We start from the raw sequence: 24,970 nt of genomic DNA on the forward strand, positions 1-24,970 counted from the left end.
CCAATAAAAACATTTAACTAGCTTTAAGACTTAACTTCTATACTCTGTGTAGCTTTATATATGCTTTAACTGTTATTTCTAAGCAGAATCAAAACACTTTATAAAACTAATAGGTCTTATGGAAATAGCTTTTTTTTTATTTTTTGAGACAGGGTTTCTCTGTACTGTTTTGGAGGCTGTCCTGGAACTCGCTCTGTAGACCAGGATGGCCTTGAACTCACAGAGATCCACCTGCCTCTGCCTCCTGAGTGCTGGGATTAAAGGCGCGTGCCACCAACGCCCGGCGGAAATAGCTTTAAAATAATTTGGCTAATTAAAATAGATCATTACCACAGAGGAAGCATACAGTTGTTTTCCTTGGATACAGTCTATCATAGTCCACAATGCTTCCATGCTCCACTTGGGACAGTATGGTATTCTTGCCTTTCCTGAGTCACTTAAGGGAGGTTTAAATCCTGCCAAGAGAACTTTTATGGCTTGGGCTGGATACTGCATAAGCTGAACAGGAATCTGCCGTAGTCTGTTAGAAAAGAGATTGATAAAAAGATCACAATGTCACAATTCAAATTCTCTTATTTGAAACTATTATCATTCATAGTAGAAAACAAGAGAAAACTTGGACACTGGAATTTGCAAAGATGGCACCAGGAGCACAACCAAGAAAAGCCAGTAAAACGGAAGCCCTTGGACTCCATTAGTGATGTTATGGAGTACTGTTATGGAGAATCGTATATGGAAGTTCCTTACATAGTAAAATAGAGTATGTGATCCAGCAATACAACTTGAAAGGAGGGTCTCAATAAGGTACCTATATACTCATGTTCATTACAGTGTTGTAAAGGCAGTCCCAGTGTCAACCCATGAAGATGTCTAAAGTCGAGACAGACACATACAACAGCCTTAGGAAGCAAACTGTGGCATATGCCACATGGATGAACCTTGAAGACAAACCCTGAAGGGACAGAAAGTAGATTATTGGGCTGAGGGTGAAATAGAGCATGATTATTGAATGGTCAGGGGCAGGCAGATCTTTGTGAGTTCGAGGTCAGCCTGGTCTATAGAGTGAGCTCCAGGACAGCCTCCAAAGCCACAGAGAAACCCTGTCTCAAAAAACCAAAAGGAAAAAAAAATACTAAGATGGTAAACTATACATTTCTTATCAAAATAAAAAGCTACATTCAAAATTCTCAATTTGGGGTTGCAGCAATGACTCAGTGGTTAAGAGCAAAGACTGTTCTTGCAGAGGACCCAATTTGGAATCCCAGCACCCATGTCTGGTGGCTTACAACTACATCTAAAGTCCAGCTCCGGGAGGATCTGATACATATGACCTCTTCTGACACCTGTGCTAATTTGCATAGGTCCACATACATACACATAATTTAAAATAATAAAATGGATATATTTTTTAAATCCTCAATCTGGGCTGGTAAAATAGTTCAGCAGCTTGCTGCTGAGGTGCCCGTCACCTGAGTTCAGTTCTAGGATCCCATGTGGTTGAGGGACAGAAATAACTCCTGTTAGGTTTTCTTCTAACCTCAATATATGCACTGTGGTATCTATGGGTACACAGCCCCCACACACAAAATAAATGTAAAATTAATGAAATGCATCAGTTTTAATGCATTAGTGCAAAACCCAGCCACCAATGAAGTAGGTGTTGCATTGAGGAAAAGAAAAGCACTTCTCCTTGGAGTAATTTCACCAACAATAAGCCCAGATTTGAATCTTCTACTTCATGCTTTCATGTCTCTGTCCTCTGCCTGTTGTATGAGTCTGAATATGTGCTGCCGCCTGGATGCTGTCTTATGGATCTGTCTGTCCCTGTCTCTATGTGTATCCCTAACAGAGGGCCTTGCTCCCTCTTCTACTGAACAGCACAGAAATTATCACGTGGGAAAGAAATGAGGGATGAAACATTACTGACTCCATCCCATCCCCATTGGCACAGATAACAAATACTATAAAGCAATATCTGTATGTTGCTTTCAATATGTATGATAGATATTAATTTTTATAAGGTTGCTTTTCAACCTATTTGTTGCTTTCAACAAATAACTCTCCATAGCAATCATACATTGTTTTCTGAGTCAGAGGCATGGAAGGGTACATAATTTAAAATTAAGCTATGCATTAGCTTATGTTGCAAAGGTCGATTACATGGGAAACCCAAGGCAAGTAAGGTTGGTTTTTATTTTGTGTTTTCCCCCCTCCCTGCCCTCCTTTGGTTTTCAAGACAAGGTTTTCTGTGTAGTCCTGGCTGTCCTGGAACTCACTTTGCAGGCCAGGCTGGCCATGAACTCAGAGATCTGTCTGCCCCTACTAGGATAAAAGGTGCCCACCACCACTGCCCTGCTATTTTGTTCCCTTGAAGGCATGTTAAAAAAGCAGTTTGAGTATACAGTTGGATAGCAGTCTCAAGTCTTAAATGACCTCATAATGTGTATCATAATTCTGGCTGTGAGGTCCAGCAAAAGTTCCAGTCTCTCAGAATGGAAGAGATAGTTTCATGATAATGTATTGCCAGAATGAAGAAATTCCTAATTTATAAACAACTTGAACTTTCTTTTAAAAATGATGTAAAACTTTTTCCAAGAAATAGCTCTAATTACACTCCCATCCCAGGTAAAACAAAGAATCCTTATTTAGGACTGAGTAAGCATGAGGACCAGAGTTTGGGTTCCCAACACCCATATAAAAAGCTGAGCCTGTGACCCCAGAAAGGATTTTGGGGCCTTGCTGGTCAACCAATCTAGTTGAAATGGAGAGCAAGTTCATTTAGAGAGCAACAGAAGACACCAATATTGACCTCTGACCTATGCACAATCACACACACCTCCACAGAAATGTATACCGCCCATACATAAATATGCTTTAAAAAGTATCATTCATTTTTTCTCTCCCCTTTACCTGTTTATTGTCAGCTTCTCTGTGGATCCATAATCAACAAACAGTACCAGGACAGTCAAAGGATTAAATTCTTTAATGGAAACAATCTTTGCTCTATACCACAAACCATCAGCATATTCTGCGAGACAAGGCATTTCTGGAAAGGCAGAAAGAGGGAACAAATCATAAAACTTAGTGATTTTCTTCCAAAAGTTTTAATACAGAAAGTACAAAGAACTAAATGTTGGGTTCTGTCACCACACAGAACTGAAGATTGAGTGTCTGGCCTTGTGGTGGCTTCTTCTTTTCTGCCTACAATTATTAACGTTTCTCATTAATGTCTAAGGATTGTTTTGAAGACAGGCACTTGCCCATCCTCAGCATTCCTACTTCCACATCTGCATAGGTAAGGTCACATTGTCAAGGCCTAGGGATGTAGCTCACTGGTAGAGCACTTGCTCAGCAAGGGCAAAACTCTGGATTAGATTCTCAGCACTGAAAAGAGCAACCTTGGAGGCATAAAGTAGCTATGAAATTAACATAATTATATGTAATGTGTAGTCTTCCCTGCCAGCTGCCTGGGCCCTGCCACAGTGCAGTCCCCAAATAACACACAAGACACTATTAATTATGAAGCTGTTGGCCATTTGCTTGGTTTCTTACTGACTGGCTCTGACTTAAGTATTTAGCCCATAATTGTTAATCTAAGTATTTCTCTTACCGGAGAAAAGGGTCCGGACCTCTTACTTCCTCTGGTGGCCTACATGGTGTCTGACTCTGCCTCTCTTTCCCAGAATCCTCCTTGACTCCTAGTCCCACCTATCTTGCTTCCCTATTGGCCAACAGTGCTTTATTCAACAACCAATAAGAGAGACAGATTTACAGAATGACATCTCCCATCAATTATGTATTTAGATCCAGAGATTACATTATGCCCCAATTAGGACTTCCCTGGAGGTATGAATGAGGAAGAGTTTGTCCTTCTGAACTAGAAGTCTGTGTGTACCCAAACCCACCTGATAAGTTAGTTTCCTCTTACACTACACATTTGTAACAGAGAGAGCTAAGTGCACAATGCCTTTCTGATTGCTGGGTGCACCTAAGCACCTGCTCACTGTGCTTCTGTAACATGGTAAGGAAGATGCTGCTGCCTCGTGCTAGGAGAGGTAAAAGAAGACCTCCAACAAGGGGAGAGCTGAACAAGAGAATAACTGTGACAGCCTGAGGGAAGGGCTTTCCAAGCAGAAGGAACAGTAAGTAGTTATCAGCCAAAGTCATGGCCTATCAGAAGACTTATAAGTTAAACTGGGGAAGAAGTTAGGCTGATTTGTTATTTTTCCTTTGTGTAAACATACTCTTACATGCAACAGACCAAGAATAAATACAGCTCTATGCCCCACACAGAAAAATGTGCAGACACTCTTGGTATTCAGGGACTGTCAATGGCAAGAGGGTACATTTCCTCAGAAGAGAACAATGGGCATTTAATAAAGATGTGAAGAACAGACTGGAAAGGAAAAATATACAAATTTTAACTCATTCTAATAAACCATCACAGCCTGAGCCCCTACCTCAGGAGCTGTCGGTTTAGGTGGTTTATAGTTAATCATTGCCACTGTAGTCTGAAAGTCAACTTTCACAATTAGAAATAGTGGTAAAGTCACAAGCTTAAAAAAAACAAATCATCCTTATAACCTTTGTTTTCCAGCTCTTGCAGAGTGAAACTGTCCTCACAGGAGTGTTGCATTACTTAACTCATTAGGTCACCTTCCTAATCTAGAATTTAGAAATTCTACATGTGAAGCTGGGGAGAGGAAATGCCAATTAACATTATAATAACCCACGGAAGCTCCTGTCCCCTGGATACAAGGCAATCTCACCAAGACTGGGCACTCAGCATGAGCATACCTGAGCTAAAGTCTGTTAGGGGAGGGAAGGTCTCCACATTCTTGTTAAATCTCTGCAGCGCTTCCTCCAGGTTCTCTGATTCAGATTCCCAACTGATTCCACTGTCATCTGTGTCACCAGGATGGCTAAACTGAGTACAGCTTTCTACAGAATCAAGGCAAATATACACCTACGAGGGAGTGGCAGGGAGAGAAGGAAAAACAATCTTGCAAAATCTGTAATTTCTGATTCACTTACAGGTGGCCTCCAACCAGGGTCCAGTGGCCCCTGCCTCCTGTTCCATGGCCCTATGGTGTGCCCTCTGTGTCCCACCACACTGATCTGAGAGAGTGGTGGTTGTGAAGACTGGTTGTAGAGACGGGTATGTTCCAGGAAGTATGAAGCCGGGCTTGCAGCAGTCCCCTGAAAGGGACCTGGAGCCAGCAGTGAGACTTCTGGACATGTCATATAAGCATTTACTTATTTTGAAACAGGGTGTCATGTAGCTGATAGTGACCTCAAACCACTAATCATCTGCTTCTGCTTCCTCAGTTCAAATTACAGGCACATGCCAATACACCTCACAATGTGACCCTTCAGAAGTGGATTCTCTAATCCCCATCAGAATCTTAACTGCAACATAATGAGATCTTGAACTAGACTTAATTTAAGAAACCATTTGGTTTTTTAACATGTGCATTTTTAATTAAAATTTTACATGTACTTATATTGTGCGAGAGGCACACAGGTACTGGGACACGTGTGTGGCAGTCAGAGGACAGCTTGTGAATCAGTTTTCTCCTTCTACCATGTGGATTCTGGGTATTGAACTCAATCAGGCTTGGCGGCAAGCATTTTATGCACAGTCATCTTGCCAGTCCCCATATATATTGTTTTAAGCTAAGTTTGGAATGATTTGTCATCTAGCAATAAATAATACAAAAAATTATATAACCCAATGGTAGTTATATAAAATGTAAAATTAGGCAGCAAACCCTTCCCTTGCCTGGTTACTTTGTAAAGGGAAGGGGCTGCCAGGAACATTAAATTTTGTTTAGTGCATTTATTCAATCAACAATTACCAAGTGACTATTACATGTATTCTTTTAGGATTTGAGGATATAGTGGAGAAGAGACTAAATCCCCATTTTCATGAATTACCTTCTGGAAAGGAAGGCAGCCAAATGCCATGAATAGATAGTTTGGGAAATGTCTTAAGTAGTTCAGAAAACCAGAGCAGGAAACAAAAACAAAAACAACAACAAAAACAGTGAAGTTTAGGGCAGGCAGAGATAAAAAGTTGAGATGTTTAATATTTCACAGAGGGGAAAGATCCACCTTAAAAGCATAAATAATCAGGCACACAGGATATGTCACTTGGGCTACACATTTGGGGCTGGAGAGGTGGTTCAATAGTTAAGAGCACTGAGGGTTGTTCTCCAGAGGACCTGGGTTTGAACTTCAATAGTTAAGAGCACTGAGGGTTGTTCTCCAGAGGACCTGGGTTTGAACTCCAACACCCATGTGTTGGCTCATAATCATCTGGAATTCCAGTTACAGAACATCTGCAACTTCTTACTTCTGATGCACAACACCCATAGATATGTAATAAATTTAAAAAATCTGGGGTGGGGGTTGGAGAGATTGCACCATAGTTTAGAGCAGTTGTTGCTTTTGTAGAGGACCTGGGTTCGACTGCCAGCACCAACAAACAATGATTCAAAACCACTTAACTCCAATTTCAGGGGACCTGATGAACCTCTTCTGATTTCCATGGGCACCAGGAATGCATGTGGTGTGCATACATACACGCAGATAAAACCATAATATTAAATACATCTAAATTAAAAAACCTAAACAATCCATATAAACATACGAGTAAACAAAGGAACACAACCTGGGAAATGGGCAGGTGCTTAAGAAACACCAGTGTCTGAAATATCAACAAATATCTGAAGACCTGATAAGACGGGGCTAAGGAGAGGCCATCCATTACCATTGTGTACAGCTAGGAGGATGGAGAAGTGACAAGTGCTTAAGGCTTGAGACATTGACACTTACTTCATCAGGTGAGACGATGTGCTTTACTTGCACGGCATACAGTTCCTCTGGTGGAGGTAGAAGGGAAGGCAGATATGGTGGTAAAATGGGAGCCTCCATTTCAGGCAAAAGCAATTCCTAAAACACCACACAAAAATATTTAAATTTCAGAATGGCAATCATGAAAATTAACATAAAACTCCATTATGGGGCCAACTTATTTCAATCACCAGAAATCAAGCTCTCCTGAGTACTGGACACCACAGAAAAAGTCTTCTAAGCAGCATGAACAAAGTGGGGTGACTCATCACCTTTTATTCCTCAGTTTTAAAAAAGCTTTAAACAAACAAAAGCATGCATGTCTACTGATGTATATCCATAGTGGAGACACAGAATATAGCTGACAAGTACTCAATGAATACTGCCACTAAGAGTGTTATTGGGGTGCTGAGGTACAGAGTGGATGACATTCCCCATACAAACACCTTTATTATGAGACAGGGCTCACTGTGTAGCCCAGGCTAGCCTGCCTCTACCTCCCAAGTGCAGGGTCAAAGGCTTGTGCCTCCATGCCGGCCTCCGTAGTCTATAGCATTCATTCACTTTCATAACAGGTAGTCACTTCATAAGGAAACACACAAGATAACTTCACAAAATGATACATAAAATTCTACAGGAGGTAAGTTAAAGTCACTGAGAAGGTAAGGTTCTTTCTTATGTTCTATAAATTACAGGGAAAAATAAACATACTATTCAGAGAATCATGGGAGTCAGCAGTTAGGGAATATATATACATGGTATGGGTGCAGGTTTTCTGCAAAGACCAGCAATATCTTCCTCTTTAGGAATGCAGTAACATAAAGTAAAAAAGGCATCATATTCAAATTTGTGGGTTACTTCATTACTATTTAAAATTTCATGTGGGGGGAAGGGGAGGAGAGATGGTTGGTATGTACATGCCCTACCCCCAATAAATGTATTAAAAATTAAAAAGTATTTGTGGTGACTATCTTGTTTACACGCTAACAAATAAAGCTTTCCTGAAGATCAGAGGGTGGAGCTAGTCAACCATAGAGGTCTGGATGTCTGTACAGACAGACAGGAAGCGAGATGGTTGGGCAGAGAGGAATATAGGCAGGAGGAGACAGGAACTGGGGTCTCTTTTCAGTCTGAGGATTTCATAGAGGTAAGAGCTCTAGTGGTTGCTGCTCTGCTTCTCTGATCTTTCAGCTTTCACCCCCTAATACCTGACTCTGGGATTTTATTATTAATACCTATTAGAACTCATGTTACAAGTATTATCTTAAAAAGAAAGAAATGATGGCTCAGTGGTTAAGAGCACTGGCTGTTCTTCCAGAGACCAGTGTTCAATTCCCAGCACCCACATGGCAGCTCACAACTGTCTGTAACTCAAGTTCCAGTGGATCTTGATTCCCTCAAAGCCTAACGCACATAGAAAGAAACAATAAGGGAAAAGGCAAGGATAAAGGACCATATAATATTTGACTTCACTAAATAGAAAGATCCATACAGACAAGACTGAGTGGTAACCAAAAGCTGAGGAAGGAAAGGATAAAAAAATTACTGTGGTTGATTTCTTTTTGGAATGTTCTTGATTTAGTAGTGCTAGCTGTGCTCAGTAAGTATTAAGATCCAATGAATCATGTATTTGAAGGGAGTGAATTTACAGTATATAAATAGTAGCTCAATAAAGTGGCTATACGAACAATAAAATTCTGCATTTTTTCCTTCTTTTAAGTTTTTTTTTCCAAGACAGGATTTCTCTGTGTAGTCTGGCTGTCCTGGAACTCCCTCTGTAGACCAGACTGGCCTCGAACTCAGAATACATCTGACTCTGTTTCCTAAGTGCTGGGGTTAAAGGCGAGCACCACCACAGCCCAGCTCTTCTTTTAATTTTAAAATAATTTTTGTGGCTGGGCATAGTAGTGAACACCTTTAATCCCAACACTTGGAAGGCAGAGACAGATGGATCTTAGTGAGTTTGAGGCCAGCCTGCTCTACACAGCTTCCTAGTGAGACCCTTAATTTTCCTTAATTTATTTTTGTGTGTGGTGAATAGGTGACAGAGGGCATGTGTAGCAGTCAGAAGACAGCTTGCAGGAGTCTCTCCTCCCATCACTTGGGTTCTGGGGATCAAACTCAAGTGTCAGTCTTGGCAGCAACTGCCCTTGCCAACTATGCCAGCTTGCTGGCTATGTATCAGATCCTTTCTATTTCTGAACGGTTCCAAAATATCTGGGTTGTACTTACCTCAAATCTTATTTTCCAGTTTTCTTCTTCATATTTTTTATTCTGACCTACTGGTTTCTGAAATAATATAGTATTATTCATCAGTTAAAAACTACATTTATCTTCTAACAAAATACTTCTTTAAGGCATTTTTTTTGTACTTTACAAAAACTAAATGTATAAGTCATGTTCGCACTCAGTCTGAAAACCAGGATAGACTTGAACTCACAGAGATCCACCTGCCTCTGCCTCCTTATTGCTGAGAAAAGGCGTAGCTATTAAAAGCATTTGCTGTTGCAGAAGATCTGGGTTCAACTCCTAGTACCCATATGGTAGCTCACTGTTGGGGGCACAGAGGTCCTTGTATTCACAGAGAATCATTAAGAGAATCAGGAATATTAATCATGCAGGGCTGTCTTAGTGGAGGATATAAAAATCAAATACCTGAATTCTATCCAGAAAGCCGAGAGTAGCTTTTATTGATGACCTGGTGATCTCTTTGCTATCCATGGAGGCAGACCTTGTCCACCTTTTGCTACAGAGGCAAACCTCACCCGAATTCCAGAATGATTATCCTCGACTCTTCCCTCCCTAGACTGTTACCTATCCTGGGGTGGTGGTGTCCAACGTACTTTTTGGTCTGCTGACCTCTATGCTGGTTGGTCAGAGACCACACTAGAGTTTAGATCTTTTGGCTATAGAACCCACCTTCATGGTCACATGTACTCTGTAAAGGAGTTTCTATGTAGTCACACTTAAACTTTATTGTGCACCTGGAACCGGACTCATCGTTGCTTGGAAGCCTTTCCCCAAAGTGTACTGTTTTAAGTGTGCTGACAATGAACCGCCTGGCATTAGAGTCCCTGAAGTCAATCTGCACCACACTTTCATTCTTATCTCTTTCTGCGTTCCCTTCCCTGTATGACAACTACAGGGAACCCGTCAGCTCACAACCATCCTTAACTCCAGTCCCAGGGGATCTAGCACTCTCTTTTTGACATCAGTGGGACACTAGGCATGCATGTGGTCCATGTACACAGATGCAGGCAAAACATTCATACACAAAAGACAAAAATTTAAACAATCAAACTTTAAAAATTAAATTTTATTTTCAAAGTCAGGGTTTCATGTAGCCCAGGCTGACCTTGAACTTATTATATAGTTTAAGGATGACTTTGATTTCCTAATGGCATTCCTGTTTCTACCTGCAAATGCTGTCCTGCTCCATCATGCCCAGCTAAAATTTGAATGCTGGTACTCAGTATCTTTTGGCACTTAAAACATTTTGAATTTCAGATCATCATATTTTGTTTTTTTTTTAGTGATACTCATCTTGTAATATAAGGCTTCTAGTTCAAGTCAAAAGATACATTTTATGTGGGGACACAGCCCTTTACTGGCATGAAATTCTATATACAGATTTTATACAGTGCATCTCATTTTCAAATTCAACAACACTGGCTAACATAAAGAAACCTTACTAGGGTAGCAAATACAGAAACATTAGTAGAGTTTAATGTAAATAAAATGTTTTCAGGATATATAAAGCTGACACCCCTTTTCAAAACAGTACTGACAAATTCTCATCATAGACCTCCTTAAGAATCAGATGGTCCCTCTTGTGGTGGAATCAGTATTTATTCCTAGTGCATGAATAGACTTTGGGAGTCCATTCCCCCACGGAGGGATACTCTCTCAGACTAGATACACAGGGGGGGCCTAGGCCCTGCCCCAAGGCTGGGGAGGGAGATGGAGGTGGAATGGGTGGGAGGTTTATCAGGGGAGGGCATGTAACGATGGGAGGGAGAGGGAACTGGGGCTGTTATATAAAATAAGATTATTTCTAATTTAAATAAAAAAACAGAAACAATGAATCAGGTGGGCAGGTCACACTAAGACCTGTGGTATAAGCCTATGGGGGGACATGCCTGTAATCCCAGCAGCTGGAGGAATTTTAAGGAAGAACAAAGATTATGATTTTTAAGGCCAACCTGAGACACATCAAAAGACTTGAGGTGTAAGACAGATTGTGACATTTTAATTAGAATCAATTAAGTGTATATTATAGGAAAACAATTCACTATAATTTAAAGAAGAAAACAGTTCACTTACTTCTTTAAATATATCCTCAGAATGTTCAAAAATACAATATTTATGATGGGCCATAAAATAAGAGAGTGACATCCCATCAAAATAGAGATGAACAGACAACTTTCCCCATGGATTTTCAGGCAATTCCTATTAAATTAAATGACAAGGACTATTACCACAGAAACTTTTATTTAGTGCCTAAATTTTTATAAATAGCAAATATGAAATAGGTTTCTGGCAATAATGGAATCACTGAACAGTTTGAACGACTCACAGCAAAGAATTTTCTTCCTGATATTTTGGCAAATGATGAAGCAGTAATCTACTCCTGGACTTATATAAAATATACTTGCATATCTAATACCATACAGATTTCATAGTTACTAGAAACCATAGATGGATCATCTGCAGATGACACTAAGTTTTACTAAGAACAGCTTAAGGAGTAAAGAAATGAATTTTAACTGAAAATCTCCAGAATGTCAGGAATCAGAAGAAATCAACATTCTCCACTGAGAAATCATGGTAATAGCTATAAAGTCCACTCTCAATTACCAGGAAGTGGTATGTCCAAGTGGCTAAGCTATTTCTTTGGCAATTTCTTTCTCATTTCCATCAGTTCCAGCATTCTCCAAACTAACTTCCTCACAGAGGAAGGAAGGGGAAATGAAATGCCTTTGGGCAGATCCATCTACTTTTGTTTTCTACTAGCCAGCCATATGAAGCAGCCAGAAGGAAATACCAGAACACGATTTGTATCAGATCGTATGTGCCTGTATGGCAGTGTAGGCCAGGCTTTCACAACCACATCTCTGTCATTCCTTCCAAACATGGCTGCTTCCGTGTGCTTTTATCTGCTATCTAGTTTCCACTATGAACAGCTCCACAGACATGGTTTTGGACTGCTTTGTTCAAGCCTCAGTAGCACTTCTCAGTGTATCTGATGCTGGAGGAACATGTCTAGGCAAGGCATGGAGCCAAGTGGGCTAAGGTGCACTGAGCATTCAGTCTGCAAAACCAAGTGGTACTTTCCCTTAAAGCTAAGTTGTGAAGAACACTAGTTTGACTAAGCAATAATAATAATATAATAATAATTTCTACCTTTATTAGGTGACTTGACAAGGATTCTTGGAGTAGCTGGGTAGGAACCTTTAACACTAACCTACTAGCTTCCTCATTTAGATGGAACCCGTGGCTCTTGAGTGCAGAAATACTCCCCTAACCATTTTCTTCTCTCCCAGTGCCTTGCCTCAAATAGCTGTGGATTAATTTTACTACTTTACTGCTCAGCATCCTTCACGGGGCCACTCTTGCCTCCTACTCACCATCTCTCCCCTTTCTAGAAACCTCTACCCTCCTACTGGACTATTTCCTAAGCTGTCCCGGTGTGCCTCTGTGAGTTGTGTCCCTGTTGGGACTGTCCCCTTCAGTTCTCCCCTCTGCAGACCCTGCTGTGCTTGCCTCTCCACCATCTCCTGGCTTTTGCTGTTCTGCAGGATGGATGGGTGCTGGCTTCACTAACTAGGCGAGGCCTTTGAGGACAGGATTGTGACAGGCTCTTCTAGGACCATCTCCACCTTACACAATGCTGTGTGACAGCAGACTCCGCACACTGTGGTGCCAACTGATGCAGATCAGCAAAGGCTTATTGCCTCGTATCCATGTAAGGAAACTATTAGTAATAAATCTTTCAGTCATCCAATCAAATGCTTATGAAACCTCTCAGAAACTCATTCAAAATTAGGCTTATTTAAAACAAGCATAGGAACCAAAATAGTAATTCCTTATACATTAAACACATAATTTATATTTACATATGAACACATATAACATGGCTCGTCACAAAAATATTCTTCAAATTATATTGATTATAATATCTCATGACAAACAGTTTAAACTGACTATACTTTAAAGACAACTTACCATAATGTGAATTTCCACCTCTCTCTTTGAAAGCAGCTCCTGAAGCAGCTCTATGGCATCTGGCTGCCACACATTCCCAACCTGAGTGGAATGAACACACTTATGCTTCTGTAGCATGACATCAAGCAAAAATAAATTAAGACACAAAGAAATAGCCATAAGCAGGGAATTCCTGGTGTAGAACCAAATACCCATAAGTCTCCTGGGCAGTGAACAAGAATCATCTTTAAAATTTCCTTTCTGGGGGCTGGAGAGGTGGCTCAGCGGCTACGAGTGCTTCCTCCTCTTGTGAAGGACTAGAATTTGGTTCCCAGCACCCATGTTGGACAGCTCACAACTACCTGTAACTCCAGTTCTAGGGCAACTGACTCCAGCTTCTGGACTCTGTAGTACCCACACTTATGTACATGCCCACACATGGACACATATGTATGAGAAAAATAGAAGACACTTTTTAATCAATTCATATTTAAGCTTCTCCCCACTGTACTCAACATTTTATGCTTTCAAAGCATAAACTAGGGTGGGGATGCAGCTTAGCTGGGGGAGCACTTGCCTAGCAGGCATGAGAGCCTGGGTTTGATCATTAGTATCATGTGAACTAGGCATGCTGGCCACACCTATGGAAGTGGAAACAGGAGGATTAGAATTTAAGGTCATCCTCTGCTACAGAGGGAGTTAGAGACCAGCCTGGGCTACAAACCATCCTTTATTAAAAATTATAAGGCTACTCCCCAAAAAGAATTCTCTGAAAACAACATCCCCCAAACTTGCATTAAGATAACATACTACATTTAAAATTTTAATAACAATTCAATATTCCCATGCACTACTTATACAGGCCAACAGTATATATTCAATGAGAGATGTATTGCAGTATAATTTTGTAGTTGTCCTCATCAAAGGCCTTTGAGCTGTCTTTTACTTTAGGTAGTTTTAAAATTTGGATTGCTGGCTGGGGCTGGAGAAAGAACTCAATGGTTCTTCCAAAGGACCTGGATTGGTTCCCAGCACCTACATATTCACTAACAAGCACCTGTAACTCCAGTTCCTTGGATCCTACTCCCTCTTCTGGCCTCCGTGAGCACTGCATACATATGGCGTATTTACATACATGCAGGCAAAACACTCATACACATTAAAAATAAAACACACCCCCTCTGCCAGATATGGTGGTACATGTCTTTTTTATTTTTTATTTTTTTTGGTTTTTACAAGACAGGGTTTCTCTGTATTGTTTTGGAGGCTATCGGTCCAGCCCGGCCTCAAACTCACAGAGATCCGCCTGCCTCTACCTCCCGAGGGCTGGGATTAAAGGCGTGCGCTACCACCGCCCGGCGGCGGTGGTACATGTCTTTAATCCTAGCACTTGGGAGGTAAAGGCAGGGGGATTTCTATGAGTTTGAGGTCAGCTGGTCTACTTAAGTGAGTTCTAGGATACTCAAGGCTATATAGGGAGACCCTGTTAAAAACAAACAAAACAAAACAACAACAATAAAACTTCAAAAGAAAAATTTGTATTATAATTGAAAGGGACTTAATTATATACTCTAATATCTAAACTACTACTAATATAAGACGATATTTAAAATTGACTGCCCACACATTCCTCTCTCTGCTCACCGGTGAGGTCTGATAGAGCTGACAGGGAATACAAAACTGGGGTGTGTCAGGATACAGCAAAATTGGATAAAGATGGCACTGTGGAATCTTCTCAGTGAACCCATGATCTAAATACTGCACCTGAAACAGATCAAGTAAAGTTTTGATTAAAATTTATTACTAAAAGCTGGATGACAAAGGGAATTTCCTAGTTTTTAAAAATTGTGTGTGTGTGTGTGTGTGTGTGTGTGTGTGTGTGTGTGTGTGTGTGTGTTGTGGCCTATCAGTGACGAGCACTGACTGTTCTTCCAGAGGACCCGGGGTCAATCAATCCCTAGAACCCTCATGATGGCTCACAACTGCCTGTAACTTCAGTTCCAGGAGATCTGACACTGTCTTCTGGCTCCTGGGGGCACTCTAAGCACACCGTGCACAGACATATTGCAGGTGGCCTCTGCCCCCCATTAAAGACCTGGGTTTGCTCCCTGGAACACATATAAATGTGAAAGGAAAGAGCTGACTCTACAAATCTGTCCTCTGATCTCCTCCCCAACACACCCTGATAATGATAAATAAAATCTTAAAGTTAGCAACAAAACCTCTGGGTCTTCTGGTGCAGATCTAATTCTGGCAGTTGGGAGAGAGGCAGAAGGAATGCCACAAATTCAAGAACAGTCTCGGCTAAATAACAAGACTGTGTCTCAACACACGGGGGAACAAAGGAACAGGCAAGCATTTAGAAGGCTGAGGGGGGAGGGTTTTGACCTTGAGGCCTGCTTAGGCTACACAGTCTCAAAAAGACAAAATGAGTTAAAATCTTGCACCCATTAGCAGGACATACTAGCACTCAGGCAGGTGGATCTCTATGAGTCAGAAACTGGCATGGTCTACATACTGAGTTCCAGACCAGCCATACCTAAATACTGAGACATACATAAAAAGAAGATCTATATTCCCTCATCCCATAGAGAATGAAACTTAATTGTTAAAAGAAGTTTCACACAGGTAGCCTATAAATCAAACCTTTATACAATTATTTCTAAACTTGGGAATGAATGAAGTGCTTGCTGGGTGAGCCTGACAGTCTGAGTTAAGCCCTGAAACCATGCAAAGGTGGAAGGAGAGAGCTGACACCAGTTTCCCTCTGACTTCTACACACATACAGTGGTGCAATGTGACCTCACACCTACACACAAATAATACACTAAAACAGGGCTAGAGAGATGGCTCAGCGAAGATGGCAGCTCTTCCACAAGACCTCAGTTAAGATTCCTAGCAACCACACCATCTTGTGGAAGAGCTGTGTGCAGCACAGGGTCACAACAACATTAAGTCCTACCCTGCCATTAAGTCCCCTGTGCTCCCTCAGGAGAAGCACAATCCTGTCAGGTGGGCAAGATGACCGTGGGTGACAACTACTGGAAAAGAACAACACTAGTATATGTACTTAAGAAATAACTGACAGTATCCTTGCTGTGTAAATCTCCCATCTGCCCAGGTGGCCACACTTGCAGGCTCCTGCTCTGTTTAAACTGTTCCAAGTGTGACCCAGAGCCGGGACCTGAATGAGATGTAAGAATAACAGCACATGTGGGATGCATAAGCCTAAGGTTATATAAGCTAGCGAAACTTTCTGTTCAGGGCTGGCTCCCTTTTGTGCACTAGCCAGAACCAGTCGTGCCCTATAATTAAAGAGTTTTTTTTTCGTCACTAAGTGTGTGGAGTGATTTCTCAATGGGGAGGCATGTTAATTATATAAAGTTTGCACATGTGAAAGAAGCTGAAACTTGAACTATGCAATTATTAAGTACCATCATCAAATAAGGTAAATTTCTCTTTAACATTTTACCCCACCCAAATTAGTAGTAAAAATTTCCAGTGTTATATAGATGATGAACTATCTAACCAATTTTATCACTTTACTTGGTAAATGGAGGTATTTATATTTACATTTTATATTTTCATTTTTCAATGCATGAAGCAATTTTTAAAGACTCTGAAAGAAATATAAGTGCTACCTCACTTTTGTAAAAGGTAACCTATATCCCATAGCTTGCAAAGATTAACTAGGTCTTCAACAGATCAGTCAGGGAGCTAATTAACATGCCAGAGAATAAGCTGTTTTACTTAATAAGAGGTGTGCTATTTTATAGGGTTGCCAGTTACAGCTAAGTGGTCTATCCGTTAGGCACGAGTAGTCACATCCCACCTGCAATAATTTCTTCATTATTCAGTTTCTAATATGTTTGAAAACAAAGGCTGGGTGTAGTGGTGTAGGTCTGTAAGAGTGGCCTTTGGGAGGCAGAGGTGGGAGGATCCCAAATTGCATGGATGGCCTACATAAGAGAGGCTGTGTTTCAAAACCAAACCCAAACCGAACAGAAATATCAAGAAAAAGAAAAGAAAAATCTTTGTTGCAAATTAACAGTATAATATTGTGTATTTGGTCTTCCTAAGTCCACCAAAAGGTGTTTTAGTCTGAAGTCTGGCCATGCACTCATCTAGTGCTTGAACTCACCCGAATGGTACCTCCCACAACCTCCATGACTTTGCCGCGATACCACAAAGTATCAGATCCTCTCACTGCACAAGGTTCTCCCTTTTTCCAGAAATATGGCTCCAAAAGTCCAAGGCACTTTAAATTACTTTGAATTTCATCCATCATTTTCATGAGCCCAAACTCTGTAGAATTTATTGAAAACATAATACATTTAGGAAAATGTGTTATTACTTACTTTTCACCAACAACCTACTAACTTTCTAACTTAGGTAACACAAAGACTTAAGATCAGGTTTCCAATAAAATTTTTATAAACATTTAATTCAGTCAGCACTTAATACATGTTTTTAAAAGTTTTACTAACATCCCCAAAACACTTTTCTACTCTGAGAATACAAATATCAAAGTACTCTTTTTCAACTAAACATCTACCAGACAACCTGACAGGAAAGAACTATGAGTTTAAGGTGTCAGTTTGACAGCGCAGCTAAGTATAGCACAAGTCATGTATTAGCCTATGCTTAGGTAGAGATAATACTGAAGATACAAGTTAAAATCCTAACTTTTGTGTGTACACATGTTTGAAGGTGCATATGGAGACCAGAAGACAGCCTTAAGTTCATTCCCAGTCTTACACTAACAAGGAACTAGCTACAAAGATTAGGCTGGTTGACCAGTGAGGCAGAGATCACTGTCACCTCAATGCCACCATGCCCAGCTTTCTAAAAAAAGTATTTTCTTCTTTTTTTTAAAAAAAGATTTATTTATTTATGATATATACAGTGCTCTGTCTACATGCCAGAAGAGGGCACCACATTGAATTGTAGATGGTTGTAAGCCACCATGTGGTTGCTGGGAATTGAACTCAGGACCTCTGGAAAAGCAGCCAGTGCTCTTAACCTCTGAGCCATCTCTCCATCTCTAGTAATGTGGAGTATGCTTGCCCATGTGAGTGCTGGTGGAGCCTGACACTGACAGCCAGATTCCTTCCTTCCTTCCTCTCAGTTGTGTCTTCACCTCACTTTCTGAGACGGGATTTCTAAACTGAACATGGAACCCATTGTTTTAGCTACCTAGACTGGGCTGGCTAGTGAATCTCCAGAATCTACCTGTCTGTGCCTCCTAGCTTTGAGTTTACAGATGTGTACTTCTACATCCAGGTTTGTGGGTGCTAGGGACCTGAGCTCATGACCTCATCTTTGTGCAGCAAGAACTGGACCATCTTTTCAACTCTGCACGTGGCTTCTTTATGTGGGTTCTGGAGCTAGAAGTGAGGGTTGTATGTCACCTGGCAAGCACTTTACTGACTGAACTATCTCCTCTCAGCCCAGGTCTAATTTTTCTTTTACTATAAATTACCTCATTATTTGCAAAGTATCTATTATGATCCCTATAACTGATTCCACTGAAGGCAAGCTCTGGAGTCAGTGATCACATCAGTCTCACTTCTTAGTTATGCTATCTTAGGTAGGTGTATAAGCCTGTTTGTTCTCTGTAAATTGGGTATGACCACATCTACCCACATTAGTGGTACTCAAGAGGACTAGATGGAGTACCAGTTCATGACATTCTGTTTTAGTTAATGATTACACATGTCAAATAAAGCTTCTAGACTAGCTGGTACTCTATGTCTCAAGTACTCACAGGCTTACTCTTTCAAGTGCTCAACAAACAGGAGGGAGATGTCAGTATATTCATAGCTATCAACCCTCATCATCAGCTATGCTCCTAATGGACCTCCTGAGCCTAAGTCTGTGAGTGCTAGAGTTAGGTGAGTTAGGGATCATTTCGGAAAGCACACATCATATTTGCACATGAAGCCAGGGCAGTCTTAAGAACTTGCAGATATTTGTTGTGATTTCTTCTTAGTTTAACAAATTCAAACTTCCATTTTCTAGTTTCATAGAGTGCATTCAAATGCACTGGTTTATGACCTTTTGTTTTGCTATGTGATTTTAAAAGAATAATGCAATCACTTCTACATGTCATTCAGGGAAACTTGAATCCACATTCCTGAGCCATAATCACTCATATATTGCTCAGAATAAATGACTTTTTTTCATTCCCACTGGGACATAGAACAAGTAACTATGTGCACACAACACTATATATACTGAAAAAGGAAAATGCTATACTACAATTAAGGGTAATACTTTGGAAAGGTGCCAGGACAGAGACAATAAATGAGAATTGCCTAGAAAGTCCATGCACATACAAAATATTTTAATTTGAGAATTTTATACTTTTACACTGTATTTACTGCCAAAATTATTTTTATTATTGGTTGTGAGCCTAGCATTTAATGACTGAGTCATCTCTACAGCCCCAAAATTATTTTTAAATATACCAATTTTGTCATGTTTCAAACAGCTGTTACCCAGGGTCATCTTATCCACCTGGAAAATTACGCTTTTCTCGTCTGTTTAGAGACATTTCTGATAGGGAAATGGGCCTAATAGCATGTTGTAAATCAGGGCTCTCTCTTTTGTTATGGCAATAGAGAATAATGACTGGTCAGTTCTGGTGAATAAATATTACATCCTAGTACCCTAGATTTTGCCTATCTCTGACAGGTCTGGCTAGCACACTACTTAACTTTGGGGTGTTTTGGAGGTAGCCCTCCCTTAGCTAAATTCTATTCCGTGTGACTTAATGTCTCTTATGCAAGTTTCTTAATAAATCCTTGATAGCATCAACTCTATTAAGTTTCTCCTATGTTAGTATCTGAGCTTGGCCTACTTGCTCCTCCCTAAATCTCCAGTTACATAAGTGCTCTTTGAAATACCAAGCACTCCTAGCTGCTGAACATTCCTCTCCACCTTTACATTTAAACCTTTATGGTCAGGACCTTGATTTGTTTTGTGTCCTTGCTACCAATTAATAAGGAAGGGATGTTTGAAAACGCCTGTCAAATTGAGAACTACATTGAACTGTGGCTGGTTATGTAACAGTGAAGCTCAGCTTCAGTTTGGCAGAGCACTTACTTGCTTTTCAGTGTAGCCTGATTTGGCATATACCTTAGACTTTGGGTTAGTTTTTAGTTCCATGACTAAACCATTTGTCTCTTTCTTGGTCAGTTTACAGTACAAGCTGATATGATATAAAATACCTACACTGTCAGAGGCTTGAATAGTCATTGGCATAGCCTTTGCTGTGCTGTGGGATCAAGATGAAGACTCTTGGGAAACATACATGTGCGTTTAGAAGTTACAGGTGTTAGCCACCACCCCAACCAACTTCAGGTCCTATACAAGAGCATTATATGATCTTAAACACTAAGCCATTTCTCCAGATCCATAATCCTGTATGTGTGTTTGCCTGCAGATCTCTCTCTCTCTCTCTCTCTCTCTCTCTCTCTCTCTCTCTCTCTCTCTCTCTCTCTCTCTCTCTCTCTCTCTCTCTCTCTCTCTCTCTTTCTCTTGTCTACTTTGACAGGCTGTAGGAGGAAGCTTTCCCTTAATATCCTCTTTGAAGGTCATTTTTAAGTTTGGCCTCCTGTGGTACCGGCTATTAGGTTACAAAACAGGTCCCTGAATGGCAGTACTGTGACAATGTCCTAAGATGAGGGCCAGGACCAATCCAGGAAGAAGATTCTTATCAGGTAAACAGAAACCAAACTCAGCATTCCACAGAAACCTTGAAATGATGGTTGGTTTCTCTGCCCTGATGGTTACCTGGCTGGGGGGGGGGCAGCAAAGTGCATTTAGTTGTGGAACAGCCTGCATCAGCATAAAGACCTCACCCTGCTGATGATCACAGAAAAGACACCTGCCCTTAACTACTGAGCCACTTCTCTAGCTTGTTCTATTTTTCTTTAAGATTTATTTTTAGGGCTGGAGAAATGACTCGGCAGTTTAAGAGCACTGGTTGCTCTTTTACAGGTCCTGAGTTCAATTCCCAGCAATCATATGGTAGTCCACAACCATCTGTAATGAGATCTGGTGCTGCTTTCTGGCCTGCAGACAAAATGCAGGCAGAACACTGTATACTAAATAAATATTTTAAAAAGGTTTTTGTTTTAATTGTATGTGTACAAGCATGTCTATGTACATGCATGTGCACTGAGTATGGCTATCTAAGAAGGTCAGAAGACAGTGATGGACACACTGGAGCTGGAGTAACAGGCAATTTGAACCACCCAATTTGGGTGCTTGGTCTGAACTTGGGGCTTCTGAAGGAGCAGTGTGTATGTAGTCTTAATCACTGAGCTGTCTCTCCAGCTCAGATTTCTCCATAATGTAGACAAGCATTGGGACCCACAGACAGTCCTCTGGCTGGGAAGCTCTGGTAATGGTATGTTGAAACAATATATTATTTAAAACAATCAACAACAAACTCTCAAATAGCTTAGCTTGGCATTGTAAAAAGCACCCTTAATGCACTGTGTGAAACCATTTAATCTTCCTCATAACCCTGAAAATGAGGTTCAGAGAAGGTAAATATTCCCAAAGGTCTCCAGTTTTTTCTATCATACTAGAAAACTTGAGCTGCTAGGCCAAGAGTCACTGGAGAAACCTTATAGAAGACCTTACCTGATGATTTAGGTACCACAAATACAGTTCCATCATCACCAATGCAGCTCACTACTGCCTCAAATGCTCTCGTGTTAGGAATAGCTGGTGGCTTGTAGCTGGTGGTTCTGGTTTCTGATTTCTTCTCCTTAGAACCAAGTACTTTGTGTTTACTGGTATTATCAGCAGTTTTCTTGCTGGTGTCAAAGTTAATTGTAAAGCACTTAGTAACTATTGAATCTCCTTGTTCCAGGGGGATTTCCAAAGACTTCTCAGATGAATGGCTGTTATTTGATTTACTAATTCTGTAACATCAAAACAAAAACAAAACAAACAAAAAACATATCTAAATGGGAGTACAGATAAAATTCTGTAGAAAAAAGTATGAAAAAGCCTTCAACTATGTGTTAACATTTAACTAAGACTTTGGCTCTAGTCCAGGATGAACTAGTCTTTCATAAGGAGGCTAGAGAGTCACAGGAGGAAAAGAGGAAAATGGCTTGGTGACTCTTGATGGCATCTTTCAACTGTTAGACCACTCTCCAGGAAAACAGACCATGCTTCCCGGGCCAGCTCTGGTATCTACTTGTCTAGAAGAAACTGGAAACTATAAGCAATCTGCTTCTTTGATGCTGTTCTGGACTTGCTAAAGTCACCTGAGAGGAGGTAACCTCAACTAGGAAAATGCCTCCCATAAGAGAGGGCTGCAAGCAAGCCTGTAGGGCATTTTCTTCATTAGTGATTGATAAGAGAGGGTCTAGCCCATTGTGGGTAGTGCTCCTGTATCTATGTTGTCTGCATCTATATATCTGCTGGTATCTCCTCTGCAGGTAAAATCCAAGATGTGAAGTGAACATTCAGGGCCTCAGATGACATCTTTAAAACCCATTGCTGCCGTTCAAGAGGATGTGACTATCTTTAAGTCTTCAGTTGACTTGCCTCCAGAGCTGCATTCCTTGAGAGCAGTCACTGCTTCTTCCAGTGGAGAATCTGTCAGCTTTTACTTATAAATGCTTAGCCTTTCCATGTTGCAAGTCAGCCCCTACTCCTGGTGATACATGCCTAAGGTGAAGCCAAGTTTCATTCCCTATAATAGACTAGAACAGAGTCCCTGATTTCTCATTGCATGCCTGTACCTGACCTACAGTGTTACATTTTTTTAAAAAAAGGCTAACATATGAGCCAGGCAGGTGGTGCATGCTTTAATCCAAGGTCTCTATGAGTTCTAGTCCAGCCTAGTCTACATAAGTGAATTCTAGGCTAGTTAAGGCTACACAGTGAAACCCTGTCTCAAAAAAACAGTTAATTTAGATTTAATATAGACTTCTAAATATTTTCTCTAGCCTATCAACTTGCCTCCAGCCATACCTCTTTTCCTTCCTCCCCAGAAACAACACAAAGCTCCAACCCTGCCCTCTTTTCATTGTCTGCCTGTACTGCTACTCTCAATCAGCAGGTGCAACTCCTAGATTCCTCTGAGAAAAACTCCCCTAGATACGTCTCTAAACTTTCATAAGGAAGACTTCCTTCAGTGTTATCATGTGCTGGCAAGCTGTCATGTTTTTTTAAAGGCTTTTACATAATCTACTTTATGTAATTTGCGTCCTGTTATTTTATGTTAAAAATATTAATTCAGATAATAAAGTCTGTAAATTACTTATCAACTCATATGACACTTACACCTGGTTTTAAGATAGGTAAATATATACAGGTTTTATATTAAATATCCTTCCTTACAATTGTACTTGAAATATTTCTTTTTGTAAAATATATGTTTCAGTGTCAAAAATCAACCTCTCAAGTTTTCATTTAAATGTAGTGGTTTTATTCACAAAACAATTATTATTGTTTTGAAGATTCAGAAAATAAGCAATTCCAATATTAACATACAAAATGTTTCTGCTTTTTCTGGTAACTAGATAATTTATTGTTCAAAGTTGTTCAATAATTTCTATCTAGCTCCTGCTACAAATACAATTTGGAAATAACTCTCTTTTAACAGGTTAGTAAATTAATTTTACTATGATTTATGATATTAAGATTGCTTTTTAAATACTTATTTATTTTTATTTTATGTGCAAGGGTGTTTTGACTACATGTATATCTGTGCCTTCAGAGGCCAGAAGAGGGCTTCTGATCTTCTAGAATTGGAGTCAACAGTTCTAGGTTGTGAGTTACCATGTGGGTGCTGGGAACTGAACCCATGTCTTCTTCAAGAGCAGTCTGTACTCTTAACTACTAAGTCATCACTTCAGCTCAAAGAGGCTTCTATGCTCTCACTCTCTCATTCTTTCTCTCTTTCTCCCTTCTTCATGTCCTCCTGCCATGATATCCACAATGGGTATCTCTTCTCTTTCACCCTAACCAAAGATCCTTAACAACAGCCATTCAAACAGCAAAGACAAGGCTGTCCAAACCCGCTGGGACCAGTATGGCTGTTGGAGACAACTGGTAACTGCTCTTTGCTCCACACCATTAGCTTACAAAATTGTGGGTTTCCACCATCATGGATCGGATGCCATGGCACACGTGGAAAACCACACATAAGGACCAAAAGGGGAATAGGTCCTATTCTGGGATCTCCTCCCATTCATATTCTCTGTCTTTCTCCCATCTTATCTAATGAGTAATCCAACCTGTGTTAACATGCTCATAAAACTAGCTCTCCAAGATCTGAGTGACATAGCTCTCTCTTGAGAGGCCCACATGCATCCTTGAAAGTCAGTATGTAATAAACCAGTTTTCATTATGTAAAAGCTTACTGGCATATATAAAGAAACAAACAATCTATTTCTAGGGTAGCTAGTTAGGAATTAGATTAAACCTATCTTTAAGAACAAGTAAGGGGCTGGAGAGATGGCTCAGTAGTTAAAGGCTAGGCTCAACAAAAAATATAAGAACAAGTAAGACACAGTTCAGGTTTGAAAACACCCACAGAAGATTACATAGGCAATTATGAAGCATTATCATCAATTGACGTCAAAAAGTTATTCAAAATAAGTCTGTACCTTCTTTCTCTCAAAGCCAAACCTTTTTTAATCAAATATTTAGAAACATCAACACGTTCTCCTTTTTCATCTCGACAGAAAATTTTCACAGGTAATGGCCATGTTGTGCTGTTTTCCTGAAGAGATTTATCAGACAAAGAGTGAAATCTCACAGGCAGTATTTCTTACAAGAATTTCTTCTACATTTTCTATGCAATAAACAATCCCAGCTAACATTATTTTGACATCTAAATATATAAGGGAAACAGCATGGAAGACAGTACTGACAG

General features: G+C 40.3%; 1 protein-coding gene across 1 annotated transcript in view; it reads right to left on the reverse strand.

The window, feature by feature from the left end:
* The window catches only part of Rnf17 (ring finger protein 17), a 108,808-nt gene that overhangs the window by 1,808 nt on the left and 82,030 nt on the right, over positions 1-24,970 (reverse strand). Inside the window, exons 25-35 of the mRNA XM_040740720.1 lie at positions 24,702-24,817; positions 21,715-21,998; positions 17,201-17,364; positions 14,704-14,823; positions 13,081-13,161; positions 11,179-11,304; positions 9,088-9,144; positions 6,838-6,954; positions 4,798-4,966; positions 2,911-3,046; positions 331-520 (exon numbers count right to left, since the gene is read on the reverse strand). Of these exons, the coding sequence (XP_040596654.1) occupies positions 331-520; positions 2,911-3,046; positions 4,798-4,966; positions 6,838-6,954; positions 9,088-9,144; positions 11,179-11,304; positions 13,081-13,161; positions 14,704-14,823; positions 17,201-17,364; positions 21,715-21,998; positions 24,702-24,817 (1,560 nt within the window). The remainder of the gene's footprint in view (positions 1-330; positions 521-2,910; positions 3,047-4,797; positions 4,967-6,837; positions 6,955-9,087; positions 9,145-11,178; positions 11,305-13,080; positions 13,162-14,703; positions 14,824-17,200; positions 17,365-21,714; positions 21,999-24,701; positions 24,818-24,970) is intronic.

The sequence above is a fragment of the Mesocricetus auratus genome, unplaced genomic scaffold, assembly GCF_017639785.1.
Source record: "Mesocricetus auratus isolate SY011 unplaced genomic scaffold, BCM_Maur_2.0 Super-Scaffold_100707, whole genome shotgun sequence".
Taxonomy (NCBI): Eukaryota; Metazoa; Chordata; class Mammalia; order Rodentia; family Cricetidae; genus Mesocricetus; species Mesocricetus auratus.